The sequence below is a fragment of the Populus nigra genome, chromosome 5 (genome assembly GCF_951802175.1).
Source record: "Populus nigra chromosome 5, ddPopNigr1.1, whole genome shotgun sequence".
Taxonomy (NCBI): Eukaryota; Viridiplantae; Streptophyta; class Magnoliopsida; order Malpighiales; family Salicaceae; genus Populus; species Populus nigra.
The window spans coordinates 5,948,155-5,959,517 of record NC_084856.1 but is presented as its reverse complement, the minus strand read 5'-3'; the positions used below and the strand labels follow the sequence as shown (position 1 = coordinate 5,959,517).

The 11,363-nt window shown below is 33.3% G+C and overlaps 2 protein-coding genes across 4 annotated transcripts; one reads left to right on the top strand and one right to left on the bottom strand.

The window, feature by feature from the left end:
• Positions 1–668: 668 nt before the first annotated feature.
• On the bottom strand, positions 669–2,378 carry LOC133693296 (BTB/POZ domain-containing protein At4g08455). 2 transcript variants are annotated; one of them, XM_062114484.1, is made up of 3 exons: positions 1,834–2,378; positions 1,165–1,353; positions 669–1,074 (listed from the first exon to the last, which is right to left on the bottom strand). In XM_062114484.1, exons 1-3 carry the CDS (start codon positions 2,188–2,190, stop codon positions 883–885), a joined length of 738 nt encoding a protein of 245 aa, XP_061970468.1. In that variant the 5' UTR covers positions 2,191–2,378; the 3' UTR covers positions 669–882. The 2 variants fall into 2 exon arrangements, with proteins under 2 accessions (XP_061970468.1, XP_061970467.1); XM_062114483.1 differs by having other exon boundaries at positions 669–1,353.
• A 4,706-nt stretch (positions 2,379–7,084) lies between these two features.
• Positions 7,085–11,288, top strand: LOC133694508 (PHD finger protein EHD3-like). Of its 2 annotated transcripts, none has more exons than XM_062116047.1 (7): positions 7,085–7,270; positions 7,686–7,986; positions 8,135–8,311; positions 8,415–8,738; positions 9,497–9,586; positions 9,745–9,789; positions 9,927–11,288. In XM_062116047.1, exons 2-7 carry the CDS (start codon positions 7,753–7,755, stop codon positions 10,851–10,853), a joined length of 1,797 nt encoding a protein of 598 aa, XP_061972031.1. In that variant the 5' UTR covers positions 7,085–7,270; positions 7,686–7,752; the 3' UTR covers positions 10,854–11,288. The 2 variants fall into 2 exon arrangements, with proteins under 2 accessions (XP_061972031.1, XP_061972030.1); XM_062116046.1 differs by having other exon boundaries at positions 7,086–7,270; positions 7,752–7,986.
• The last annotated feature ends 75 nt before the right edge of the window (positions 11,289–11,363 follow it).

The window sequence follows — 11,363 nt, the reverse complement described above, 5'->3', positions numbered from 1 at the left end:
TATGTTGTTGTTCTTCCGATTGTTGTTTCATGCTAACAATTGTTTTCAATAACTGTGGCATCTTGATTATATTGAATAAAAATTAGTAATTACAAGAGTAAAATAGAAATTAACAATTTACTTCACACAAATGCAATATCTCGAGTATCATGCTTGAGATGGGATGGGTCGAATTCACAAGGCCTGGAGGAACCGTTTATATACGTGACTCTGTATCTGCTATAGCCTTGTAGGCGAGCTTCAAGAGACAGCAACTGCCGTGAGATGGGTGGTGCGCACTTGGGGACATAGGCGAAGGCCCCCATGCGAGCTGGAACATTTTTCTCTGCGACGAAAGGACGCCGTCAGTTTGTCTTATTGGTTCCCTGAAAATGGGAGTCCTGTCCTTTTTGTTAGCGTAAACATTTTTGTACATCAGCAGCAATTCCTCACAAACTGTAATGGTTACCACCCCACAAGTATGTTAGTCATTCACACAGATGCGCCGACAGGAAAAGTGATCTTAACAAGTAATTGAATTTAGGTGTTTCTAAGTCAAAATCTTTTTTATTTTTTTGGTAGATTCATGAAACCACAGGAGTGACATTAACAAACTGGATTGACGAACAAAACTGCAAAGGACAGAGGACAAACAGGGACGATACGCCAAGCTATAAAATGGAAATTGATGTCGTAAAACCATTTTCATAATCTAATCAAACAGTATCATTCATTGTTCTAGTTACCATGACTGACCAGAGCTGTCATTCCACACGCCCTTACATATCCTTCATAAATGCAACAGTGTTTACACAAGCGAAAACTTTACCGGGATAAAGAAGTACATCTTTACATCAACAATCAATGAGCCATAAACAAAAATGATCCTTGTTTCAGATTTGCCTATGGCTTCGTGGAAGAGGAATCCTTGTGCGCTGCTGTATTAATCTGTTTGGACAGATATGCTTCATAAATCTCCACGACAAGCCGGGGATCCTTTTCCACAAGCTCCATGTACTCCTCTCGCTTGGTAAGTTTATCCATGTTTTCAGTGATCAATGACAACGCTGCTTCAAGCACATGCTTTGCATTATGCTGATGGGCAAAGGCATAGCTCACGAATGAGTTTTCCCAGTTTAGTTTTGACACCAAAAACTTCTCACAGTAAGCCTTGAGATGCTTCACCTGATATTTTTCGGCCAATATTAAAAGATCATAGGCCATCTGCTCATCAAGGCACACTTCAGCAGTGTAAAAATAGTTGACAAATGTACGAAGTGCATCATATGATACATCACTAATCTTGATGGTACCACTCCGGCTTTCTTCCATCTCGTTCTCAAGCATTGCCTTGAAGACTGGGGAACGGCTCACCTGATCACAAAAAAAAAAACGATAATCAGTAGTAAAAAACTAAACACGTGAGCATTTGGCATAACACATCACCAGATCATCTTGTCCAGTATGAAATGGACATGCGGGGATACCTCTTGTTTAGACTAAAACAGGAACAACTTGAAGGCAAAATTGATAAATTGTCTCCCATGGTTCGTCAGTTCAAGTTCTGTCTAGTTTGTCAGAAAACAGGCTACAATCTTAATGGGGCCGAACTTAAGGGATATCTCCCTCCCAATATGCAAATAATACTAGCAAGTATGCATTTGAAATGAAAGCGATTATCTCACATAATTACAATAAAGAGAAAGACATATATATATCTAGCAAGTGCCGTGATCATTGACGAATCAAGAGATAGTGGAACTCACTCAATCAGGACAGGATCAATCAATAAATTGCAAGTCAATTACAATCTAATTGATCAAGAATAACAAAATTGGGGAATTGAGTATTTACCAAAACGGCCTTATGAGCAGGGACTGGGACAGATGGCGCAGTCCCGGTAAGTCCATCATCGGAGGAAGCAACCAAAACGACATCGGTGAAACAAGGGCCAGCAGAGGAGCGGTGAGTGATGTGGTGATCGAGAGGAGACCAGAAACGCAAGAAGGCAACTTTAGCTTTGAGATCATCGATCTCTCTTTTAAGCTCTTCTTCAGTCTCGCTTGCTTCCTCATAACACTCTTTGCAAGTTCCAGCATCGCATCTGCCGTAGTACTCCTTACAAGAAATGCACCTCATCGTTTCGGAATCGGAATCAGTATCGCTTTCAGTCTCCACCCGGGAGGACGCTGTACAGCGGTGGCCTCTCATTATTTTTTGCTGGGTTTTGTGCAGCAAGAGGTGGGATGCCGTGCGATGGGGGTTTTTAATGAATTGGTGGTGGCTGGAAGCTTTGATTGATGCCTGATGGTGGCGTGGGTGCGGGTGCTTTCGCTCACAGTGCAGACTGCAGAATGCGCATTTTGTTGGGACGAATAAAATAAAAATAAATGGGTATTCTTTATTTTAATCATTATTATTTTGTTAGCTCCGCTTTCTGTTTTGATTAGTTTTTTTTTAAAAAAAAAACAAAAACAAAATCGCCTGTCGCTTTTTATAATTTGTTTAAAAATAACTTTGCAACCTAAATTTTGCCGCGCGTAATACTTTATACGTTTATCTAAAAAAAATAAAATAAAAAATATTTCATTAATTATAAGTTTGCTTTTATTTTCTATTTAATCATTAAAAATCCTTTATATTAAATATTACTAGTTTTTTCATTGAATTAAAAAAAAATCATAGCCATCTTCTTTTCCCGAGTATCAAACATAATCATCACCTTCCCTTTCGTTCGATCATTCACCGGCCAAAAATATCCTCACAAGACCTTAGCTACTATTTTTTTTTTTATCTATCAATCATCAACAACTATCATCAATGATAACAACTCTACCATATTTAATATTCACAACCCACATATTCAATAATCATAATACTAATCAACAACTGTCATCAACAACTAGATAAGCTTCATTTGTTGGTGACAACCTCTCCATATTAATCTTCTTGTCCTTGTTATTTGCCAAAATTAAAAACATAAGCTCAAAAGTCATCAAGAACTACATCTATCAACAACTAACTTGTCATTAAAAAATCTTAACACAAAAACAACATTGTTTCATCTCTAATCAATTCTTTCTTTAAGGCCACGAGGTGTCCACGAGGTGTCGTGGATTGTTGTTGGTAATGATGATTCAATTTTGTATTGGAGAAATCTTTAATTTGAGGGTTTTCTCTCTCTTCATAAAAGAAAATAAACCCATGTTCCAACCTCAAAATTCTATGTAATAATGTCAAGAAATCTTCATAACCCGATTAACAAAATGAAAACAAAAAAACAGGATTTTTTTTTCAAAAAATTTAGTTCTTGACATAAAATTTAGTTTTTCTAGTTTGCAAAGATTAAATATTGACCTAATAATTTCTCATCCTAGAAAACATTTATGTTTGATTTGGTGATTTATGTTTAGAAAGAGAGAAAATAGTGTGTGGAAAAGAGAGAATATATCACTTGAAAAGAGAAGGCCTTTTGACCAAACTAAGGGTAATTTTTTCTTAATTATATAATAAAAAATAGATACTCGTAAAATCAAGCATTAATCCTAAAATAGATGTTTATTTGATACCATTATAATCCTATAGAAAGAAAGTAAAAACTAAATCATGAACTATATTTCCTAACCAATTCAATATTGAAGAATGAAATAAAAAAATCAAATAAAAAAAATTAAAAGTCCAAAAACAAAAAAATAAAACATATCAGGTTTGGTGGGTAAACCTACTAAACTCATGAATCAGGTAACTCAGATCAACATATAAAACTCGTAAACTAAGTCATTGACTCCTTTAGAATTAATAACTTTTTTTTTAAATTATTCTTTATTTAAATATATGATAACAAAATAAACAACCATAAAATTATATACTAACCTAATAGAGAGACTTTTTTGAAATAGCTATAACCTCATAAAAAGTGAAACAAAGTAAATTATGAAACTCAAATCTCAATTAACCTAATATAAAAGGATAAAATAAAAAAAAGTTAAATCCATTGAATTTACGAATTAGATCAACTTGCCAAACCTGTGAGCAAGTCTATGAACCTTATAAAAAAAAACCAAAATGTAAAAAACAAATTTACAAAATTAATGGGTTCTGATGAACAAGTTTTTCTCACACTTTTTAGATTTTGTTGTAATTTTGTATCAAAACAAAAGGAGGATTAAAATTTTATAGGAAATTACAATAAGATTTTAATGAGCAATTGTGCCCTTCAATTGTTTATTCTTGGCTAAGAGTTTATTTTAACTACAGCCCCGGGACTTGTATTCATTTACAGGAGACCCTGCTTAACACTTGCGATAAACGATGAGAGCTAATATTGTTGGAATATCTCTATTAAGGTATGACCTTATTATTGCTTTTATTATTCGTTAATTAAATTTAAAAACCAAATTTATTTAGCTGCTCAAATGTTTTGCCTATACATGTAAAAGTGAACGTGGCAAATCTTTGCCCTCTAAAAAGAATGCAAACTTGTAAAATAATTATAAACATAGCTGTTATGCGATAATGTTTTTTAACATAACATTGCAAACTTGTTTTCTCGTAGCAAATTTAATTATGAACTGAAAATTTAGTGCATATAATTAATATAATATATTAAAGATTATAATCATAATACTAATTAAAGACTATTTCATGAAGATGAGAAACATATACAAGTTAAGATATCTGATTTTGTATTGTAGGAAGTCCTTTAATTTTTTATATTTAATTATATGTAAAAAAAATAATCTAAATTCTATTGAAATAAATTGATTTGCTGGTATAAATCTTTCTTTTTCTTATTAATATCTTTAATTCTAACAAAAAAAAAACTCTAACATTTTGTTTGTTCTATGTAATTTATTTAATAAAAATAGAAAATATTAAGAAGACATCCTGAAATATATATATATATATATATATATATATATATATATATATATATAAAAGACAATGTTTTTAGCATTGTCAATGTCATGAGAAATTTTTTGGCAAAGTCATTAACTCGACTCAAGGGATTAACTCTAAAACCTCTCGATCCGACTTCTTGTCTAGCATGAGTTTCAAATTAAATTATGTAGAAGTTGATTTGATATGAATTGATTTACTTGGTAAGTCTAAAAGTAACCTGAATAACCAGTAAAAACCTGATTTGTCTTAAAAAATCAAGAAAATATAATTTCTTTTTAAATATTAAGAACACAACATCTTGAATCAATTTAGATTAATTTTAGTTAACCCGTCAAACCTATGATATGAGTCATAAACCTGACTGAGTTTAATAACTTCATGTTTTTTAAATAATTTTTATATAACTTTATGTTTTTGAAATAATTTTGAAATAATTTATTTGATATTAAAAATAAACGCTTTTAAAAGCAACCAAATAAAATTCTTTTAAAAATACAATCATGATAGGTTATATAGAAAGAATATTTGCTAATATTATAAAAATATTGTTATAATTTTATTTTAAAACAAAGTAAAAATTAAATAGTATTTAATAAAATAATATCTAAAACATATTCTTAAGTAATTTAAGAATGAAATAAAATAATATATCTAATATATTTTAAATTAATTAATTTCAAATAAATTAAAATTAAATAGAAGGAAAAACAAAAAAAACAAATCTAAAAACAAGCTGGCATGTGGGTATTTTCTTTTAAAAAATATAGTCTCCTACTTGTTCGATATTTGATCATTGTAAAGGTGACCAACAGATTAGTTTGGGGATTTTTGTACCTTAAAAATTAAAATTTAACATATTTTCATCTAAAAATACTATTAAAATCTTAATAAACTAATTAATCAGCTTAAAAAAACCCTAAATTGGCTAAACACACAAAAAAATCAGGAAAATAATTCTCTTAATTCTGATGTATTTTTTCCAGCAACATGAAAGTTAAAAAACATCTCAATGCATTCTTTTCATTATGAGAAACATATTAATATTAAATTTAAATTTTTTTATCAACAAAATCTCACTAACTGATCACTTTCTTTTTTTTCTGTTATTTTTCAACAACTCACTCTTTCTCTCTCTCTCTCTCTCTCTCTCAAACCTAAAGGACTAAAAAATAAACAAAATAAAGTTTTGGATCAAGACGTATAATTATCAAATTAAAAGGGGCCAAAATAAAGGCAATTTTTTTCTTTCAAATAGGCATTTTTTTGAATAATGCTGAAAAAAAAAGGTTTAATTTTTTTATTGTTAATTTTGGTCCCTTCATTTTAAATAATAAAATTAAGTGGAACTGAAAAAGCTTTGTACCATGATTGAATGTTTGAAATATTGAAGGACCGAAAAGTTATAACTCAAAAAGTAAGAGGATCAAAATATACTCTTTGCTCAATTTTTTTAAACTACCACCCCTTTTCTCTTTGTTTTACACTTTGGTTATCTCTTTTTCAATTTTATCCCTCTTTAGCAATTCTTGATAAATTAGTCATATAGATATAAAAGGATGTAATTAAAGAAAAACAAAGTTTAAGAAGTAAATTGTAAGAAAAAAACTAATCTGAAAACACCATATCTTGCAGTATTCCCTGTAATACAATGTTTCAATAGAAAACAAATTGACGGAAACATAAACTGAATTGGAGCCATTAAAGGAAAGCATCGTGGAGGCGTGGACATCCACTTGAATCAAGGACGGACCTTAGATTCTTCCTTCAGGAGGAGGAGGAGGAGGAGGAGGAGGAGGAGGAGGATGATTTGACAGTTTAAGAAGATGGCGTCACCCACTAACTAGCCAAGCCCATCCCTGATGAATACCTACACGTGTCCGTCCTTAAAACCTCCTGGGTTCTCCACTACCAGATCCGGCTTCATTTCTCTAATCACTTTTAGAGAGAGGGAGGGAGAGAGGGATGAAAGGTAAAAAAATAAAAACATATATGTAAAATCACTGAGGGTGAATTAGTTAGTTATAATTAAAAAATAATTTTATTAATATTAAATATATTAAAATTTAATTAACTTTTTAAAAGATTATTAAAATGCATATAAAAATATTATATTATTATTTTAGCTTTTCCAAATAATATTTTCCATGTTATTATAAGGACCCGGAATTCTAAAAAAATTTAAATTTTAAAACTAAATTACAGCAGAAAAACTGCAAAGTACAAACAAAGGATAAGACCTGCTACTTGCAGAGCCAAACTCTCTCTCTTGCTCGCTCTGTCTCCAAACAAAACAAAGAAACAAGCCCAACTCTTCTTCTTCTTCTTCTTCTTGGTCTCAGATAATTAGGGTTTCAGTTTTCCAGGCCTAAAAACTCCTCTACTCGGTCGGGTACGCTTTCTTTACGCTCTCTCCTTCTATTTTGATTTTCTCTTCATTTTGTTTATGTTAACTCTTTGGTAACTGAGCAATGTGAAAGGAAATTTAAAGAAAAGAAACCTCAACTTCAACTCCTGAATCTTCAATTTTTTTTAAATTTTTTTGGGGGGGAGGGGGTTATTCATGTCAAATTTACTCTGATTGAAGAATTTACCATTACTTCACTTAATTTAGCCTGGGTAACCTAAAGCAAAGTTTTCTTTCTTTCTTTTTTGTGTTTTCCGGGCTACCTGAAACAAGCTTAGGTTTATTTTTAACACTCGGACTTGTTTTTTTTTGTTAATTTATGCTGCTTTCTTTAATTTATTGTATTATGTATTCAGCAGTTTTGCTCAATTTTATGTTCTTTCCATTGTGGGTGTCACAGTGAAACCCTAATTTGGCGCTGAAAAGCTTGAAATTAGGTTTTTTTTTTTTTAAATTTTTTGTAAAGGATGGTTGGTGAAGAGGGAACAAGCAATGGCGAGGGTGCAAAAGAAAGGGTTCAGCACTTAAATATGGAAGCAATGGACAATGGGTTTGGAAATGATGGTGGTGATGCAAGCTCTGGGGGCAGTGAGGGTTTTCGAACTTACAAGAGACGAAGGAACATGAGGTCAAGTTCGGATAGTAAAGGCCAAGAGGATGGGAAATGTTTTATGGAAGCTGCTAGTAGATTGTCAGACCAGGTAGTTTTGCTTATGCAATCTCGTTATGTATTGACTTGTTGCAAGTTACTCCTATCATGTATGATTCTATAGAGAAGATGCATTTTAATGTTTGTTCTGTATCTTTTATCCTAGTTCTTTGATCTAGCTAATATGTGGTTTCTTGCAGACCATAAAGGTTGACGATTCACGGGGCCATCGATGTGGGAATCATGCTTCAATGAATCATTTAAATGATGTTTCACAGAGGCAGTGGAGAAAGTTTGTCCTTGACCACATGTATCAATCATTAAGTAATGATGAAAATGGCATCCAGGGGTGCTTGAGGGGTGCGCTTATGATGGCAGTTAAGATTTATGAAGCTATTAAATTGGATGTGCTAAATGCATAGTATTGTCATTCATGTTTCTTAACATAAATTGGATGTGCTAAATTTTGTCTTTCTTCAGGAGTCTGGTTACTATAATGCAGATAAGTCACCTTTGATGGGGCAGATGGCTAATGGAACTCACAGTACAGCTAAAGGGCATGCAGGGGTCTTGTCAAATGGAGCTTTGGATGAATCACGACATCACAGTGTCCCCGAGTTGTGCCAGCATGCTTTCCTTAGTATTTTACTGTCAGAAAAGTTCACCTCTCTCTGTAAGCTACTGTTTGAAAACTTCCAAGGAATGAAGACTGGCAGCATTCTTAGCCTGAGTTTCATAGACAGAAGGATGAAAGACGGAGCTTATGATCATTCACCTATGCTTTTCTGTGAAGATATTGAGCAGGTAATTTATCACAATCCTTCCTACGTAGTTTGATGTTACTATTTCGTCTAGTGTGTTACAATGCTCTTGCTGAAATCATTGTTGAGTAAGCTTTATGACTGGATGTCTGGTTCTTCTTGGCACTACGTTGCTTATGTGCAACCTATGTGATTTCAAAAGCTAAGTGATATCATGTGTTTTGTATGAAAGTTGAAGATGAATACAGTGTTTAAGATGTCATGCACCAACTAAAGTAATTATTTGTTTGATATTTTGTGGTCTGTTATGTAGAGTAGTATCTTTAAAATCTCATTTTCTCACCACAATGTTTATATGATATCTTAGATGCATCTGTGTAAATGAATTCCTGCTGCCCTTGTGCAACCTCTACCCTTTCCTATTAGTTAACAAACTTTTGAGTGATGTACTAAAGCACTAGATCACACAGAGTTTGGGGATCTTTTTGGAGTTGAAAACTATCATACCTTTTTCTTTATTGCTTTATCTCTGGATTAGTTAATTTTTCTCTTCTCCCATTGTTAATATGCTACATGTTGATGTCAATCATTTTTTTTTTTTGTGATTTACATAGTGATTGTAGTTCGTTCATCTTAATTGGTTATTCATGCTACTACATGACATTCAATTACTGGTCTCGTTCATTGTAATGTTTTAACAGTCATTCAGCATGCATGATTTCATTTCCATTTCTAGTTATCAGAAGAAAATGCAATTTCTATTTGTTGTGCCATTCATTTAAACCTAAATAATCTTTTCAGTTCTGGAGAAAGCTCCAAGGTTTTGGTGCTGAATTAATCTCTCTTTCAAAGAGCCTATCAGACATATCAAAGACTTGCTGTAATGAACGGGTAAGACATCCAACATGTAGATATTTTTCTGGCAGACTAAGAATGTGGGTTATGTGCTAAATGCAACTTTTGTTTCACATTTCTATTTATTGTTGTTTCTTTATACACTTTTATGGTTCCCTTTTAACTTAACTGAAAATCTTAACTGTGATTTCCAGGTGGGAGGATCAGTACGCTGTATATTTGAAGATGAAAAGCATGGGGTAATTGTTTCAAAATCACAGCATTATAATTAGTTTCCTAATGCTGGCATTAGAAATATGTACCAATTTTAAGATTGATTGTCTTTCTGATTATAGTTGGTTCTGATACCTACTTAAACTTTTGTGCTGCAATACAGTTCTGCACCAAGGGTTCTGATTCTCATGGTCAGCCAGAGCAAAAGGATGCTTGTTGTGTCTACAGAGTCTGCAGTTGTAGGCGTTGTGGGGAAAAGGCAGATGGGAGAGATTGTTTAGTTTGTGATTCATGTGAGGAAATGTACCATGTCTCCTGTATTGAGCCTGCTGTCAAAGAGATTCCCCCCAAAAGCTGGTACTGTGACAACTGCGCTGCAAGTGGTATGGGATCCATTCATGAGAATTGTGTAGCATGTGAGAGGCTGAATTGCCCCAGGACCCAAATTAATCAAGCTGGTGATGAAATTGGTTTATCAACTCAAGAACCATTCAATGATTTTGAAGAGGCATCAAATTTCAGCACGAATAATGAAGTTCAGCTATCATCAGAAGGGACTGAAAACAAACGCATCTGTAAAATTTGTGGAAGTCCAGTGAGCAATGGAGAGAAGATAAATATATGTGATCACTCTGAATGCCCTGGCAAGTACTACCATGTGAGATGCTTGACAAATAGGCAGTTAATATTGTATGGCCCTCGTTGGTATTGCCCTTCTTGTTTATGCAGGGGTTGCCTCACTGATAAAGATGATGATAAGATTGTTTTATGTGATGGCTGTGATCATGCATACCACCTTTATTGCATGATTCCACCACGCATTTCTGTACCTAAAGGGAAATGGTTTTGCAGGCGATGTGATCTGAAAATACAGAAATTACGCAGGGTAAGGAGGGCATATGAGAAATCCGAAAGGTACGTGAAAAAGAAGGGTGAAGGGGTTAAAAAGGAATGTGAAAACCGCAAGAAACTGTACAAGGAAGGTGGAGAAGAATCAGATAAAGGTAGAGATGGAATGGACATGCTTGTAACTGCAGCACTAAAGTGTGAAGTCGGCTGCCAATCAATTGAAGAGTTGAAAAGCACATGACATTTTCAGGAAATTACAAGATAAAAATTCATGGTTTTAATCATTGATCATATTGATTTTGTATGTGTAACTGATGTCAAGAATTTTGATCCCGCCGCCTTCTGGGGAAGAATATTTTGTTAGGCTGTAAACTTAGGTTTTGCTGACTTTTGGATACTCGACTCTTGGTGGCATGATTCTGAAGGCTAGTACATTTACTGGTTGGCAAGTGCCAAATACAGGACATGGAGTTACAAGGATCAGGGAATCATTAGATAAGCATGTTGGAATCGATGTTTTTAACAGTAACATCTTGTTCATTTTGTTCCGAACACGGTTCATTATTTTTTGTAAGGGAAAGCTAATCTCTGTCAGTGATGTTGTAAAATTACAAAACGCAGCCGAATTTCAAACAATCTGTGCTTTATAATGAGAAGAGAACATTTTCTTTTGTAATTCAATTTCTCAACCCCCAACCAGTGTGTGCATGCATACTTCTTCTCTGGTGAGCATTGATGTTTATCTCATCCC